The following is a 17816-nucleotide window of genomic DNA, read 5'->3' on the forward strand; positions in this document are numbered from 1 at the left end:
AGGAAGGAAGGAAGGAAGGAAGGAAGGAAGGAAGGAAGGAAGGAAGGAACAGCAGAGACTGCAAAGAGACAGGAGCAGAGCAGGCTACAAGAGCAGCAAGGTGGCCGGCCACTTGGCAGGCTAAAAAAGAGATGAACAGCTGGCTCGACGGTCAGACTTGACAGCAGCAGAAGCAAAAACAGCTGTGAGAGCTGTTTTCCAAATGGTGGCCTGAACAAGAGGGAGGGCACAGCGTGAGAGAACACCCAGAAACCAGAGGCCATCATGTCGAGTGAAATACAGCAGGCTCAGAAAAACAAGTGTTTTCCCCTCGTGTGGAATCTAGACTAAAGGGGAAACACGGAAAAACACACACAAACAAACACAAACACACACACGAATGAAGCAGAAGGAAAACCATCTCTGGGAGAGGAGATGATAAGCAGAGGTGTTAAGAAGCAAGTAGGGTAGGTAGTTCATACTGGCAATCTTAGCACGGAGGATGAAGCAGTAGGATTCCAAGTCTGAGGACAGCCTGAGCTGTACAGTGAGGTGAAGGCCAACCTGGGATACACATGGAGACCCTGTCTCAAAAAGGGAAAAAGGAGCCAAGTGTGGTGGCGGACGCTTTTAATCCCAGCACTTGGGAGGCAGAGGCAGACAGATCTCGAAGGGTTCGAGGCCAGCCTGGTTTACAAATTGCTGCAGGACAACTAGGGCTGTTACACGGATAAACCCTGTCTCAAAAACAACAACAAAAAACCCAAACCACCTCCCCACCAAATTAAAAAGGAAAAGGAGAAAAGACCTGGCTGCCCTACTCTTAGTTTTCTCGTCGTTAACCGGTCAACAGTTTTTTTTCTCTTTAACTTTCTTACTTTACACCAAATTCTATGGTTCTGGCTTGAATTCTCATTCTTGCTGCTGTTATATGTAAATTGTTTTGTTCTTTGAGATAGGGTTTCCCTGTGTAGCCTTGGCTGTCCTGGGCTCCATTTGTGAGCTGCCATGATGGGTGCTTGGGAATTGAACCCTGGTCCTTTAGGGAGAGCAGACAGTGCTCTTAACTGCTGAGCCCTCTCTCCAGGCCCCTGGGCTTATAAACCAGGTTGGCTTACAACTCCCAGAGAGCCACCTGCCTCTGCCTCCCCAAGTGCTGGGATTACAGGCGTGCGCCACTGCGCCCGGCTTGTTATATGTAATCTTAATGGCAAACATACTTCATTATGAAACATATCTACCCAGTTATGCCCCCAGAGCTCCCCCATGAGAAAAGAATAAAACAGACCAGATATCTCTGCTCCATCTGATTTCTACAGATCAGGACAACTTGGCCTAAGACCTGAAGACCCCAGGGCAGAAGCCATTTCCTGCCCACCACAAGTGATGGTGGCTCCGACTTCCCATCAGACCTGGTGAGGGCCTGCCTCAGTTTCAAAAGCAAGCTAAAGGGTGAGCAGAGGAGCGGGAGGCAGGGCGGAGGGGCTGTGGTACCTGGGTTGGTGTTGGTTCGGTTGTCTGGATCTGAAAGTTCTGGGAAGGCTTCTGGGGAACGGTGGGGAGGGTGGCAGAGGCAGCCTGCACCACCCGCAGTGCCTGCTGGGGAATCTGCACCACCTGCTGCTGCTCGGCCTTGGGTGGCACCACCTGGACTTGCTGGACCACAGCTGGCTGGCCCCCACCAGGGCTCTGGACAATCAGCAGGTTGTTTCCCGCCTGGATGATGTTGTCGGCCGTGGTCTCTATCAGCACTGTCTCCACCTGCTCCGCCACGGCTACCGATGGCTGTGAGACCGGAAGGCTCTTCTTCCTGGCTTTTTTGTTAGTCTTAGACACTGGGGTGGGGGGGCTCTCGGTGAGGAGCTGAGCGGGGGCCCCGACGTCACTGGTGTTCACCAGGTTGCTGAGCGGCAGCGTGAGCGTCATGTTGCCGCTCCCGCCTGACAGCTTCACCATGTTGGCCCCGCTCTGCACGGGCGTGGTTGTCATGCTGAACTTCTGCACAGGGGCTGGCTTGATGGGGACGGGCTTGTTGCCGGATGGGGATGGGGTGATGATGGCTTGGTTGGTGCCTGGGATGATCTGGATCTGGCTGGTGAGATTGGGCTGCACCTGGATGGCCTGCGAACTGCTCCCTTGAATCTGAGGGACTTGGTACTGGATACTTGCATTTGATCGGCTCCCTTTGTTGATCACGGTGGGGTTCTGGATAGCAAACACCAACTGCCCTCCTGGATAGGAGGCACTCAGCTGGGAGCCTTGGATCTGAAGTATATTTCCTTTAGATGACAAGATGCCAAAGCTATTCTTGCCAGGACTGAGCGGGAGAGGGGCGGGTTTGATAGGGACCAGTTTCCGTGGGGTGGGCGGGGGGGGAGCAGGAGGCGTCACTGCAGCTTCAACAGCTGGGGGACCAATTTTGCTACAAGTCGCAGCAAGCAGGGCCAAGGGAGACGGCTGGGAGTCCTGCAAAAATCAGCAGAGGAAAGGAGTGAGATGGGACGCCTGGCTAGGTAGCCCTCAAGGTCCTCTCCTCTCCTCTCCGAGGCTCCCCGGGAGCGCTTCCCCACCCATGTGGGCGAGCTATCGCCAACACACAACACACACCCTCAGTGGTTCCGGCTGGCTTCTCCACGAACTGAAGGAAAAATGGCAGGGAAGGCCTCTCAGGGAGAGAGCCCCCGGAAGCAGCCTTGGACACAGCAGACCAACAGCATGAGCTGTTTTCCTACGGCCTTGCTGGCCTGGTGTCAGCAGGGAAATGACACGCCCAGCTCTCAGATGGAGCTCTATGAACTTAGCACAAAGGGGGAAAGGAGGGGTGATGGGGAGGGGAGATGACATGAACACCACTCAGGTGTCTTCTCGAGTCTGGCAGGCGCCGCTTGCTGACTGGACAGGCTACAATACATGGGCCTGTTCTCTCCAGGGCAGTAGGTTCTGATGGAATCCTGAGTCCCTGTTTGGTTTTTCTGGGGGTGCCATATACAAGTACGCATGTTCATGTGAAAAGGATGTGGGGGACATTTGAGTCCTTGTATGTGGAGACCAGAGGTTAAGCTCAATTCTTTTTTTTTTTTCTTCGAGACAGGGTTTCTCTGTGTAGCCCTAGCTGTCCTGGACTTCCTCTGAAGATCAGGCCTGCCTCTGCCTCCCCAAGAGCTGGGATTAAAGGCCCGCATCACGGTGCCCAGCTTAAACTCTTACTCTGTTACTCTCTACCTTGTTTTTTAAACTATTTATTCAATGTGTTTGGGCATTTTGCCTATACGTATGTCTGTGTATCACTCAATACTTGATGCTCTCAGAGGCCGAGAGGGTGTCAGATCTCCTGGAGGACTGTGAGCTGCCACGTGGGACATAATCAAGCCGGGTTGTCTGAAGAGCAGCCGGTGCTCTTTCCCACTGAGCATCTTCCCCAGCCCTCCACCTTCATTTCTGAGTCAGGGCCTCTCACTGGATCTGAAGCTCAGTGCCTGGGCAGGACCAGTTGGCCAGTGGACCCCAGAGATTCTTCTGTTTCTGCCTGTCTAGCGCTGGGATTACAGGCATGTACTGCCAGGCCCAGCCTTTCACACGGGTGCTGGGGACTGGACTCAGGAATTCATGCCTGGGCAGCAGGGATCTTACCCACAGCCATGGCCCCAGCCCCAGGAATGCCAGGTTGAATACTGCTCTCTCTGCCTGACCCAACTTTGACATCTTAGGCAAGTGACTATGTCTTAGTTTAGAAAACGAGGATAAGTGAACCTCCCCGGGTGTTTGCAGTGAGAGCCAACAGGTTCTGAGTGAGGTAGAAAAATCCAGTTCAGTGATCCACCCAGGCTCTGGCCCCTGCCCTCAGAGCCCACTGTGCACTTGCCTGGGTAGTAGCGGCAGCAGGCTGCAGGTAGTCACTGGGACTGACAGCAGCGGTGGCAGCCATGCTCATCTGTGGAACTATTGGGAGAAAGACGGAGCAAATATAAGACACCTGAAGAGAACCTGAGGCCCCCTAGCTTCAGCGTTGCTTTTTGCCTCTCCTGCTGCTTCTCTAAGAGGCTGACAGCCCCATGCTTGTCAGGGGTGACCTTCTCCTCTGCTCACACTCACCTGTTCAGGCCGATCTGCCTTCGCCACATTGTCCCCACAGCCACCTAAGACTGGGAGAACTGGGAGACTCCTGGACAGAAGGAGGTCTAGTTCAGGGCTGGCTATGCTGGGTCCGGAGCGCCCCCTGGTGGATGCTGGTGCTCTGAGTCTCTCCGTTAGGGGCGGAGCAGCTGTAGCTAGATGCGACCCAGTCAGGGAGTGAAGGAAGGCTAGGGCAGCATTCCTGAGCAAGAGGACACAGCTGTCTTATTCTAAAGGCTGGATGCGCAGCCTTCACACACGGGCCGCCAAGAACCAGTAGATGGCAACTGGGTAATTCCTTTAAGTCAATGGTTCTCAGTCGGGGTGGCGGCGACCCATGTGGCAAACCTCTGTCTCCAAAAGTATTTACGCTTCATAACAGTAGCAAAATTACAGTGATGAAGTAGCAGCAAAATAATTTTATGGTTTGGGGCCCCAGCATTAGTAAAGTTGAGAACCACTGCTTTAAGTGGATTTACACCTTTATGCAGGACAACTGATGTGACCCCAGAGGTCACCGGCTAGGCAGGGCTAACAGCAGCATGTGAGAATGAACATCAAGCGAATTCTATCTTTGTGTGTATACAGTTATATCTGACCGAATTTTCCCATTTTTTTTTTTCATTTTCCCAAAATTAGATGGTTGGCCTCCACGTCCATAGGTTCTGTAGCCACAGAATCAACTAACCATGCATCAAATATGTTGGTGTGACATACTCTGGTGATGATCTGAAGAAGCTGTGTAGCTTGTATGTAAATTCTACACATTATATCAAAGCCTTGAACACCCAGAAGCTCCTGGGACCAATCCTCTGTGCGTGCTAAGGGACCACTGTATTCTCTCATCATTTTTAATTTTAATTTTTACTTTATTTGAGACAGGGTCTTGCACTGTATCCAGGTTGGCCTGGAACTCATCCCTCAGCCTCTCAAGGGCTGGGATTGCAGGTGTGTGCCCCTGTGCCCAGCTGCCACTTACTTGCAGTAGGGGAGGGACTAACAAAGGAAGTCTCTACCTTGCACTTGAGTTTGATTTAGAAGGGAAACAAGACTGAAGGCTGGGGTGATGGCTCAGTGGTTAAGAGCACTGGCTGTTCTTCCAGAGGACCCAGTTTCGATTCCCAGCACCCACTCACATGGTATAAAACATACATTCAGGAAAAACACCTATACACATACAACTTTAAATGAATGAAAGTTAAACAAGAGGCTGGGCGTGGTGGCAATGCCTTTTCATCTCAGCACATGGCAGGCAGAGGCAAGTGGATCTCTATGAGTGTGAACCCAGCATGGTCTACAAAGGAAGTTCCAGGCCAGCCAGGACTACATACTGAGACCATTTCTAAAGACAAAGGAAAATGGAAAGATTCTGCCGTTGTAGAGTTCATAAATCACTAAAGCAAAGCACCCTGGGCAGTCAGGCTTGTATTCCAGACATCTGGAAACCAAACTCCAGGAAACAGAGATGGGGAAGATTGCTTGGAAGACTCAAGGGACAAAGACTCAGGAACTGAGCCCATGTCAGGAATCTGGTGAGGCCAGAGATCAGGGAGAAAACACTATCATTCATGTTTTCTCAGGCCTCTGAAAGAGAAAGGGCAAAGAGAAACAGACAGGCTGGCTGGTCAGGAGGCAACACAGTGCCTTCAGCGGTCACCAGCCTGGAGTCCATGAGTAGATGCTGCCAACCGTGAAGAACCAGAGGACAGCTCTAGGCACAGTGGACACATAGATCCTAGGACATTACAGACGCTGGTCTCTGCAGAACCGCTGCGATTACTGAAAAAGCAGCGAGAGATGAAAGCGAGCAATGGCAGAGAGCAGCCCCTAAGCACAGCTCAGCTGCTTTTAAAGGCTCATTTTGTTTCAACTGACATTAAAATGCTTGTAGTATTTTTGTGTAGGGGGGAACAGAGGCAGGATGACAACAGTTTGGGGACTCACGGTTGGTGGGTAAGGGCCAAGGTACCTAACTCAGACTGGGGCTCAGGACCCCGGAACAGCCATCTCAGGTCTTTTGACAGCCATGCTTTCCTTACGGTACTTGTCCTGTCTCAATTATTTATTTACTTACTTACTTAGTCTCCCACTAGTCTAGTCTTTGCCTCATGGCTAACAAAAACTATTTTAAAAACACTAAAAATTCCAATTATAGGACAAGAAAAACAACATACCTCGTGTACTATTTCACCTGCTGGGCTTTATTCTAAGGGGCATCTCCAATGAGAGACTTTGAGGGTTCTGACTAGGGTACTTACTCTGCAAGTAAAGGGGCAGATCAAGCCACCCGGGGGGATGCCCAAGAAGCCAGATTTTAAAATTCTGTTCAATTCAAAGACACCTTTGAAAGGCAGAACCAGCTGCCTCTGAGGGTGATGTCCTCCTTTCTCTGCAACTGTTTGACCAGAGGCAAGATGTATATTCTAGAGATGGAATACAGAGGTGTGGTGAGAAGCTGGACTAAATTTTCTCTCAAATGTTTTCCCTTCTGAGGTACAGGGGTGTCCATCAGTGGGAGAGGCCTAACACGGGCAAGGTCCTTGGTTACATTACCAGCACAACAAATCAAGAAACCCCAAATTTTTTCAGACCATGTCATGCTGATAAAAACACAAGATGAGTTAATTGCTGGCAGAACTGGGAAGGCAGGCAGCTGGTCTCCTAAGAAGCTCTCAAGGGTTCAAGTTCACTTAACAAAACTGGGTGGAAAATATCCTTACTGTGTTATGAAACGCAGGGACACTGCAGCAGGGCAGAGTGCAAAGGAAGTGAAGACTGACGAGCACTTCCCAAGCAGTTCTCGCCCTCTGTTGTCACTGAGCCTAGACTCAACTGTTTGAGACCTGGTTGGGCTCCAAGCACCTCAAGTTAGAGCAGTGGTTCTCAATCTGTGAGTCGTGAGTCAGACAGCCCTTTCCTTACATACATACATGATGTATGTAACATCATGATTCTTAACAGCAGCAAAATGACAGTTATGGGGTAGAAATGAAATCGTTTTATGGCTGGGGGTCAGCACACCATGACAAACTGTATTAGAGGTCGTTAGGGGGCTGAGCACCATTGAGTCAGAGCTTAGAGCAGCACCTCTGAGGCAAGCTGAGGCTGCTGGTGCTCCCGGCTGTGGCTTCTCATTTTGGCTTCATTTTCCTCCCTAGCTGGCTCCTGAACTTTAGTCTAAACCCACTGTAAGTGTGTCCCCTACTGTCAGCGAGAGCTCTATGTGGTCCCTGGGCTGCAGACCTGGGCGATCAAAACGGAACCATTTTCCTGCCGCTGCAGAATTCTATTCTGGAAAGAGAAAGAGGGGAAAAGAGAAGCTTGTCCAGGCGATGTGTGAAAGCAGTTAAGGAGAGGCAGATACACAAACGTAGTTCCGAGCGCACCCTCGTGTCACTTGGAACCTTGTGTTTAAACGATATAATGTGGACGTGAGCGATGCTTACCTTTTCCTCCATATGAGTCAAAGCACTACTAAGTGGAATAGAGGGCCGCAGAGGGACGCTTAGACATAATTCTGTAATTGCTTCAAACCGCTTCCACTAGGCTACACATTTTCCTTTTTGTGCTAGGGGCTGGGCCCAGAGCCTCACACGTGCTGAACGAATGTTCTGCCTCGGAGCTGTCTCCAGAACACCCGCCATTTGAACAGTACCACTGGCCTGTAACAGCAGTTCATACTTGGTCACGGAAGCCTACAGTTTCGCAATACGGATAATAAAAATTACTGAGTATTTCTTCTCTTTTACATTCATTTCTTTTGTGTGTGTTTGTGTGCATGCAGGTATGCACAGTGACGTGGGAAAGAACAATTTGGGAACCAATTCTTTCCACCGTGTGGGTTCCAGAGACTAAACTCTGGTTATCAGGCTTGGCAGCAATGGCCTTACCCGCCTAGCCGTGTGACACACACTCACTGGATATTCTTGAAAGAAAAAAAGTGTGTCTCTCAGTTATATCATCTGGATCTTGTCATTAACTCATCTCAGCTAAAACGTCCCCAAGTGTCTAGGCTGGAGTCTGGCAGTGATCTAGGATGTAAGGTATGAGCAGTACATTAGCCCTAAGGAAAAGTCTGGAGGCGACTCAGCAAGGCAGCAGGGAGGACGGAGGACCACGTGACTGAGGGACTGTAAAGAACCCAGGACGTTCAGAAAGGCACCTGACCTCCAAGATTCTCCAGCCTCACCTCCTGTCCCTCCAGCACAGCCTTCTTCTCCTGCCTCCTTGGTCAAACCTGGCAGAACGCATTGCCATCCCTCCATACCCCATCCATACTGTGCCAGCTGCTTCTACCAGGTCCCCACAGACCCCTCTGGTGGCTGCCTCCCCCTCTAAATTCCTGTGGGCTCTTCCGCCTTTGCCACTTAAATACTGACATTGCTCACAAGTGTCCTTTCTCCTCACCCAAGATCCATTTCCTTGGAGGACCGTGTCCATTCACGTGGCTTCAGGTGGCTTTCCAGAGGCTTACTCCCAGGTCTGTGTTCAGCCCCTGTGCGCCTTCACTAGGTCAGCTAGGTCAACCCTGAGCATTCTCTCCTGGCTTGTTCATTCTTTCCCCTCCCCAGCCTCCCCAGCCCTCCCTTTGGATCCCAGGAGCTTATCTCTGCTGCCTTTCCTTTGCTTAGGGCTCTTCTGACTTTTCTGGCTAACGCTGCACCTTTAGGCCGGTTTTTATTTTCCTCCTTAGCAACATTTATTGACAGCCATTTTATAACAGGTATTTCATGTTCTTGGGGTCCTTTCTGGACTGAGAGGAAGTCAGGTCCCTTGCTAGCATGCAGCACCCATTACAGTGAGGGCAGGCCTGCAGGATGGAGTAAGGACCTGCTTTTATGAGTGAGCTGTTTTTCTTCACAGAATTGCTGATACCAGACAGAAGTGGGGGTGGGAGAAGGGGGGGGTTCCGGGTACAGGGGCAGCTGTAGTTCTCGGGGAGGGGGGGAGAATACGGGAATCTTTAGAATGTCCAATCACAGCAGAAGCCGGAGCATCGCCCTCCCGGAGGATAAGTAGGTCCTCAACTTTCTTACAAGTCTCTCTCCTTTCTACTTACTAGTCCCATGGCATGGTCCCTGCTTAAATTACCCTCAGCTCAGGCAGAACTCTCACCCACAGGCTCCAGGGCAGCTTCCAGCCTCTGGCTCGCTCCCTTTATCCAGCCAGTTCGCTTTTAGAACTGTAAACCCAGAATCCTATCCAGCCATCCCCTGGACTACTCCCCTCCTGCGGTTTTAGAAGCTCTTCTGATAAGCTTAGAAGAACCGAGCACCCCCCCCCCCATTTTTTCTCTTCCTGGGAGCCTGAAGAAGGAGCTCTCCCTTTGGCCATTTATAATCGCTGGAGGTTGTTTCTCACTTACTCTCTAGAAGCAGATGACCTTGCTGGGTGCCAGCACACACTCCCGTGGCACCCTTGGCAACGCTGGCCTCACCCCAGGGTAGGGAGCATAGCTCTATCCTGGGGGCAGGGGGTGTCTTTCTCTGGCGGACTGGATTGGGAGAGCATGATCTAACAGGAAGGACCCTAGAGCCCTGGCTATCAGGCTGTCCCAGAGTGGACGAAGGCTCAAAGTCCACACCTAGACCCTAGGCTACTGGGCTTTTTTTTTTTTTTTTTTTAACCTTCCCAGCAGCTATGGCTTCCTTGGCCCTCCACTGTGGTATTTCTCAGCAGGAATTTCACTCTGCACAAACAGTCCTTCTGGTGGCTATTTTGGTCAGTCTGCCTGGGCCAGAAGCCAGTAAGGCAGTTTCTAAGGCCAGGCTTTCCCAGTTGCCTAGCCTGGAAGAATTCGAGCTGGTGAGGGAAAAGCAAACCATGGCTGGTTTTAAAGAACAAAACTGGCCAATCAGCCTGGACAGAGGAGGGTGGAGGGAACGAGCTGGGCTGTGGCAGACTCCAAACTGCCCGGACAACAGAACGCCCAGCAACCACACACAGGAAGATCACGTTCACGCCTCTCAGTGCAGAACTCTTAGGCAGAGGCTGCTAAAGCCACAGGCCAAAAGGAGAGAAAAGATATCCTCTCCATCCCACCCTGACATGACAACTCAGCCATAACCCTGAGATGCACACACTCTATCAACAAGTGACCCTTCCAGGCCAGGCGAGATGGCACATGCATTTAATCCCAGAGGCCAGCCTGGTCGACAGAGAGAGTTCCAGGACAGCAAAGACACAGAAAAACACAGTCTCAACAGAACAAAACAATCAAAAGTTACGCTTCCTTCCTGAGCTGCAAGTCCTAACCTCTCAAGCAAACTCCCCAGCCAGTATGTACAGCCAGCTCCTTACTCCTGTGGTTCAACGTAACATTTTTTTTACATTTTAATCATATTTTACTCATATGTACACATGTGTGAATTTTGTGTATGGCTATGCACATGCCATGGCCAACATGTGTGGGTCGGGGGATTGAACTCAGCCAAGTACTGATGTGACAGCACTGAGCTAACGCCCTTAAGCACTGAGCTAACCTGCAGGCCTCCAACTTTTCAGCGTTACAGTACACGAAAGCATGCTCACAATTACGTTTTCTAGTTTTAGTACAGTGTTCAGTGGGTTACGTGAGGTACATTTCATTATAAAATATTTTGCGGCAAATGACTTTGTCCAATTTTCGGCAAACCAAAGTGGTCTTTCTTCGGTGTTGGGAGACAGGCTGGCCTGTCTCAAACGTAGTCCGGGCTGGCCTCAAGTTCATTACAGAGCCAAGGATGACTCCTGACCCTCCTGCCTCCACCTCTGGAGTGCTGCGAATACAGATGTGCATCACCACACCTGGTTGGATTTTTTGTTGTTCTTTGTTTCTTGAGACACAGTGGCTTCGAACTCAGAGAGATCCACCTGCCTCTGTCTCCCAGGCCCTGGGAATACAGGTGTTTGCCACAACGCCCGGCTTAGACCTGGTTCTTAAACCCAGGGCTTCACCCATGCAAGTATTCTACCAGTGGAACTACACCCCCTTGCTGAAATATTTGAAAGGTTAGGTAGACTAAAATGCATGTGTGACTGACAAATTTTTCAAGTCATTATAAAGAAATAGCCTTATCTTAAGACGAGGAGGCTCTGTGCTTGCTGTTCCTAATTACTCCCAACAGCCGTTCTTGAACTTGGCTCCACTCAGGTTGGACCATTCTATTCTTGCTACCAAAATTGCTAATGCTACCAGACCTCATGTTACCGAATCTGATGCTAACTCCTAGACCTGACCCCTTATTTTTTGCGCTCAGACAGCTGACTGTTCTTGGTCCTTGAAAACAGTCTGATGGTTCCCAAGACAGCCTCCTACCTTGTAGGCTACATCTAAAGCTCTGATGGTTCTTCTCCTTTCTAAAAAGGTCACCCCCAACTCCACTTCAGGACCTATATTTCTTCTGTCTGTAACTATTTGCTAGTGATTTCACTACTCTCGTGGCTTTCAAATCCATGCTACATAGATACTGTATAATGATCGCCCCTGAATTTCCTGTCTCCAGACTCTGCCTCCTGCCTGATGCTGACATCCTCACTTGGACATTAGTGGACATCTGGAATCTAACCAGCCCTGAATAAAGTTTCCGAGAGCTCCTAATTCCATCCTTCCTTCAAGCATTCCCTACTGCGATGAATGCAAACTCCATCCTTCCGCTCAACCCTACGACCTTGGAATTAGCTTTGACTTTTGTTTTTCCCACGTGTGAGAGTAAACACTTCAAGCTTTAACTTCAAAACACATTCCAAATACACGGGTTTTACCACCACAGTCATCATCTAATCCATGTCTGCCATCTAGACAACTGAGAAGGCCACTGAGCTTCTAACCTTGACCCTGTCAATTTTCAACACATCAAACATAGATGAAGCCGCATCACTATTCTGTTCAGAGGCCCTCAATAGCATCCCATCACAGAGCCAAAACTATAGCCATCACACAGAGGCCTGAGCCACCTGACTTCGTGGCCTCCTTCCCTCACTGCTTTAGCCATGCTGTCCTCAGCACCAGGTCCTACGGCTGGCTCCCGAGTCCGCTTGGGTTCACCTTCCTCCTTTCACTCTAGACAGAGCTGGCTCAACCCCCTTCACTCTTTCAGGGTTTCATGAAGTCTCCTCACCAAGACTGCCCCTGAGCACCCTGCCTCTCCCACACATTTTCCCTACCCTCCCACTCTATTTTTAGCCTTAGCACTTATCACTTTCCAACAAGTACTTATTAGTTACTTAATTACTGTCTCATTAAGAATGCAAATTTCCTGAAGGCAAGAGTTTTTCTTTTACTCCCTGATGTACTCTAGAGCCTAGCACACAGTTGGTGCTTTACATATTTGTTTAATAAATCCATGAATAAATGAATCATGAAGGAAAGCAAAGGGAGAGGACCTACGTGGAGTCTAAAAACCAAAGGACGGCTGTGCTGCAGCTCAGCTGCTGCGATGCTTTCCTAGCATGCACCAAGCCCTGGTTCCGTCCCCTGAACCCAAAGAAGTGTGGTGGTGCCAGTGTGAGCTGCAGCAGGTCAGATGCTTCACTGAGAGGACATCAACCCCACAGATGGCACTACAGCCTCAAGCTACACTTCTACCCTTTCCAATTAGCATGGGGCATGGGGCACCAAGGTAAGACCACGAGAGTGTCTGAGTGCGAACCCTCAGTCTGTCCCGTTCCTGACTTCCTTTCCTTTCCACGTGACTGCTGTCACTCCTAGTTTGCTTGTTGCCTGGGTCACAGGGCATGAGTGTGGGGGCAATGGGATGATGGGAGCTCTTCAGCTCAAGGGAGGCAGTCCCAGGAGACCGTGCAAAGCCATTCTGCTGAAGGATACTGGGACTCAGAATTAGGTCGTAGAGAACAGGAGAAATAGAAGCTCCCCCAAGAATCTCCTTATGCACAAACAGGCTGCCTTCTCTGTTTGGGCAATGTATTTGGGGAGCTCTGAGCTCCCCCAGGCTAGGATCAGCTTCTGAAATGACTAGTGACTTCATTTCCCTGGAAGAGACGGAGGCTGGCTTGCCACTTACTCTTCTAAACCTGGGAAACATCTTCATCTGTTTTTTCAGTCATTGTTTTGTTTTGTTTTCTCTCTCTCCAGTTTCCAATTAAACATAAACCTGAGGCCGAACTATTTCTCTTCTAATCACATGACCCTACTAGCTGTTTCCTAATCTCTATTCACAGACTCAGGAACCACCCTGTGATTTTACCAAATTCCTCAGAGAGGTGACAACCCCGATGAGGGTGTTCTAGAAAGACATTTAGAAATGTGCAGTGACCGCTAACTCTGAGCCACTTTTGCCCTGCGGCTGAGGTGAATGGCGCCTAAGGGACCTAAATCGCCATACAGAGGCAAAATGGCATCTCAGGGGACCTAGCCTTGGCTACCCAAGCTAAACCTCTGCCCTGTAATGCAGCAGCTGCTGGCTGAGCACAGCAGCAGTCCTGACGCTGAAACCACGGCAGCTAAGGGAATGAGATGCCCATCATTGGACTCCAGCGACTGGGCTTAAGCATGCTTGTGTGGCGATGTGACAGTCTTTCCGTCTCAACACTGCCGGGAGCTCTCTCCAGGGCACACAGAGAAGCCCATTCATAGCCCCTGTACTAAGCAATAGCTCACCTCTCTAGGGCATGCCAGCCTGGAGTGTACTCTTAGGAAAAGTGCGGTGCTGTCTGTGATAGTGACAGAGTGTTTCCCAAGTACATGCTGAGAGAGGTCTGGCTACCCAAGATGCTGGTGTCAACTCTGAGCTTGCTCCAATGGTTTGCTTTTTTTTTTTTTTTTTTTTTCTTCAGGATCTCAGGAAGCAGTAGAAAAAATATTCTATTTCACCGTTTGTCAACTAGAACAAATCCACCATGGCGCCAGGGAGCATCTCCTCAAGAATGACCACAGTGCCTTTCCTACTTCCTCTGACTCATCCTATACTTTTAATCTCTTCTTTTACCTTCCCACCAGGCTTCAAAAGATCCCTCCTAGAACGTGAAACCCCACTGCCCTAAGGCCCTTGGGAAAGTTGCTCATGAAAACACCTGTTGGTTATGAGGAAAGCACCTGAAAAGACAGACCTGCAACTACAGAAACAAAGCCTGGAAAGCTGGATATGAAGGGAAAAGGGGAAGAACCACAGGGGGCAGATGAGCCTGGCAGGAATACCAACAGCTCCTGTGGCACCACAGTTCTCAACCTACAGACACTCCTTTGGTCCACCGTGTGGGTATAATCTCCTTGGTTTTGTCTCTTTGAGACAAGATAGTATATAGCCCAGGCTAACCTGCAACTCACTTAAGTAGCCTAGGGTGGACTTGAACTCTCAGACTTGCTGCCTCAGTCAGGAATGTTAGGATTAGGTGCATCACCACAGCCAGCTTGAGTTCCTGCTTTAGAACACCCTGGGAAGAGTTCACAAATCCCCCAAAAGGAGAGTCCAGACATGCCACCAGTAAACATTCGAGGATGTGTATGACCGTCTCCAAACAGATTACTTCACGCTCATGGCCCCCTTAAAATTACGCCATGGAATCAAACTAGTAGTGCTCATTTTTGAGTGCTCTATACAACCTTCACATCAGTGTCTCTCTTGTCTCTTCCACTCTGTGGCCATTATCCACTTGATCCAAAACAATGACTAATATTTTCAGTCTGGAAGCAGAATTTCCAGTTTGAGTGTAGATGGAACAGAGAAGAGAGGGAATAAAGGTAACTTGAAAAAAAAAAAAAGGCCCATTTCTATCACAGAAATGGGAGTGGTCAGGGTCTAGAAAACTGCTGAGCCCACATCTATACTGGAGTCTACAAGAAGCTTTAAAAGCTGTTGTGAGGCCCATGTTTGGGCAATACTTGCTTAAAGCTTGGGGGTTGCCACATAGCTGCCAGTGGTTAAGGGCTCGTCAGTGCTTGGTACAAGAGTAACTTCTCCAAAACACTTAAACACCAGAGGAACTAAGATGTTCAAGAGCAAAATACTAACTTCCCCACCTGCTGGAAAAGCACAGGCTTTTTTACCCAAACATCTTCCATGATCTATTCACTGACTCCCCCCCCCCCCCCGTGTGTATTTCTCTCCTTCCACCATGTGGGAATGAAGAACTGAGCTCAGGTAATCAGACTGGATAGCAAGTGCCTTTACCCACTGAATCACCTCACTGACCCTGGCCCAAAGTTGAAATCAAAGCTAAGAAGAGCCAGTCTATATGATGTCAACAGGGATGCCAAACTCTTCCTCTAGAGCCGGCTGGGTGCTGGGGAAGATCCAGTTATGAACAAACCCTAGTTAGTTCTCTTTGGCAAAGTGTCTGTGCCTGTAGCAACCTAGCTCAGGGCTCATACTGGTGCTAGAGCAGCTAATTTTCCCTTGTTGCTGTTGCTTTTAACCAAAGAGGGAAGTCTCTGTACAAGCAAGGAAAAGAACTAGAACCAGAAATCGCATCAGTCACCTCAAAGATAATTCGTACTGACTGGGACTGTCTGTGTGGTCACTAGAAACCGGCCAAATTGGTACACACCTATAACCCCAGCTCTTGGGAGGCTGAGGATCTCAAGTTCAAGGCTTACACAGATTACAGTGTGAATACATGCCAACCAGGGCTTCACGGAAGACCACGTTTCAACACCCTTCCCCCTAAAAAGAAGCCACTGGAACACTGACACAAGCCTTATGGATGGGTTCTGAGATCTGCTCCTTTCACTGTCATGAGGAATTTAAAAGAAAACAAGCCTCTGCAGTTAGAGTCATCGCCATAGACAATGGATTTCTTTGTGTCAGTAATGGAAAAAGCTGCTGCTGCGGTCTGGGCTCCACCGTTCCCTCGACTACTTCACTGTGTGCCTGCTCACCCTAACCTCTCCAGCCCTGAAACTCCTACCCAAGCTGCGGGCTGAAGACAGAGCTCAGCGGGAGAGGTGCCTATCTAGCATTTGCGAGAATCTAGATTCAACCTCCAGCACCCCCAGAGGTCAACTCCGGGCTCTGCCCTCCTCTGCAATGCCCGGAACCTTCCTGGGCACCGCAGGGAACAGTTTGTCGACAGCGCCTGCCAGTACACACTGAAACATCAATTGCCCCTCTGTAATGAAATCTGTGCAAGGGGGGCTCTTGGGCCAATTCGTGGCTCACAGACCACGGACCTTTCTCCAGAAAGCAACAAATAAATGATCCACTAACCTCCTAAAAAAAACTGAAAAGTTCAGGAGAAGAGCCAAACGGAGTGCCCTTGGATCAAGCTAATAACGAAGCGCTTAAACACGACAGACTATTGGAATCAAAACCAAGGAATGCAGCGAGGACAGGTTTCTCAATTGCCCAGGGCAGAAGACACTTCCTTTTGTACTAAAATTAGAAAGGCACTGGGAAAGAAACCTAAGAAGGGAGGGAGGAAGCTGCGCACCAGTAAGTCTGGCAACGCAGACGGAGGAAGAAAGCGAACATCTATTTTACTTCTTAGGTCATCTCTTAAGAGCAAATAAGCGCCTACGCTTTCTTGGAATTTCAGTGCATTTTTTTTTTTTGGCCCCGCAAGGGGCATCTGGAACTCTGTCAACAAGTTCTCAAACTTCTCGAAATTCCAAGAGCTTGCAGATACCTAGCCCTGCGGGCTCAAGGGTCCAGGCGCAAACAGTTAAAAGTCGGTTTTCACTCGGCAATCATGCGCCTGGGGAGTTGCCCTCCCGCCCTAACCACCGCCCGGGACTGCGCGGGGCGTCGGACAGCCGCTTAGACCGGCAGTGCCCGTCGGCTCGGCCCCGCCAGGAGGGATCTCAAGTGTTGTCTGCCCGACCACGGGGCGAGCGCAGGGGGCGTCGGCCGCCAGCGCGGAGCAGACTCGGGTGTACGCTGCAGGCCCGGCGCGACCCAGCCAGGGGGGCGGGAGGGGGTCCGGCATCGCCCCGCTGCCCGCGCCGCCTGCCAACCCCGGAAGCGCCGCCCTCCCGCCCGGGGCTCCGAGGGGCGGGGAGTCTAACGCCCCCTTCCGGGTGCCTCCGCCCGGCCGGCCAGCCGCGCTCCTCCTCCGGGCGGGAATCCTTCCTCCCCCGCCCCTCCCGTAGCCGGGCCCCGGCGCCAGCCCCAGGCCCCGCGGGGGCGTCCCTGGCTCCGGCCTCCCCTCCCCGAGGCCTCTGCCCGTCTTCCCGACCCTTGAGGGCCGGGAAGACCCCACCGGCAGGGGCCAGGACCCACCGCTCATTACGACATCTTCCTCCCTGGCCTCCGCCGCCTCCGCCGCCACCGAGAGCCTGACACCGCCCGCCTAGCACCCGCCAATCCTGGAGCCCGCCGCCGCCCGAGCGACGGCGGTTCCCACCAATAGGCGCTCAGGACACTGAGGACCGACAGCATTTTCAACCCATCATTGGGGAGCATCTAGAGTGACGTTGGTCTGGCCAATAGGGCCGCGGCGTGTCACTGATGGACGGTAGTGGGCGCCAACCGGAAACCAACCGGGGAATGAACGACGTGTCCATTAGCCAACTGGCGGGAGGCTAAGTCCCGCCCGCTCGGGGGTTGATGGACAGCAACAGGAAGTTGGGTGGGGCGGGGCTTAACTGAGAAGTGGCTCTGTATTGGCCGCAGTTGACCTTCCACCCACCTCTAACCCAGGAGATGGGTGATAGATCCTCCCTAAAGCCAATCAGAAGTGCTGCTGGGAGGCCGAGGAAAGAGCCGTGGAGAGCTTAGACGTCTCTCTCGGTAGCCTGGCGTCGAGACGCTCTAGTTGTAGCTGTTGGATACGGGGTACCCGGCGCCGGG

At 50.9% G+C, this 17816-nt stretch overlaps 1 protein-coding gene and 1 long non-coding RNA gene across 5 annotated transcripts in view; one reads left to right on the forward strand and one right to left on the reverse strand.

The window, feature by feature from the left end:
• Positions 1 to 7840, forward strand: part of LOC129686055 (uncharacterized) — a 24791-nt gene extending 16951 nt beyond the window's left edge. For 3 of the 4 annotated variants that reach the window (XR_008721577.1, XR_008721578.1, XR_008721575.1), the window contains 2 exons: positions 1299 to 1431; positions 7665 to 7840. This is a non-coding gene — a long non-coding RNA (uncharacterized LOC129686055). The remainder of the gene's footprint in view (positions 1 to 1298; positions 1432 to 7664) is intronic. The other variant, XR_008721576.1, reaches the window with a different exon arrangement.
• Positions 1 to 17299, reverse strand: part of Sp2 (Sp2 transcription factor) — a 24605-nt gene extending 7306 nt beyond the window's left edge. The window contains exons 1-3 of the mRNA XM_055619691.1: positions 17247 to 17299; positions 3842 to 3918; positions 1474 to 2445 (exon numbers count right to left, since the gene is read on the reverse strand). Coding sequence (XP_055475666.1) covers positions 1474 to 2445; positions 3842 to 3918; positions 17247 to 17253 — 1056 coding nt within the window. The 5' untranslated portion in view covers positions 17254 to 17299. The remainder of the gene's footprint in view (positions 1 to 1473; positions 2446 to 3841; positions 3919 to 17246) is intronic.
• Positions 17300 to 17816: the final 517 nt, after the last annotated feature.

Source organism: Psammomys obesus, unplaced genomic scaffold (genome assembly GCF_907164565.1).
Source record: "Psammomys obesus unplaced genomic scaffold, mPsaObe1.curated_primary_1811, whole genome shotgun sequence".
Lineage (NCBI taxonomy): Eukaryota > Metazoa > Chordata > Mammalia > Rodentia > Muridae > Psammomys > Psammomys obesus.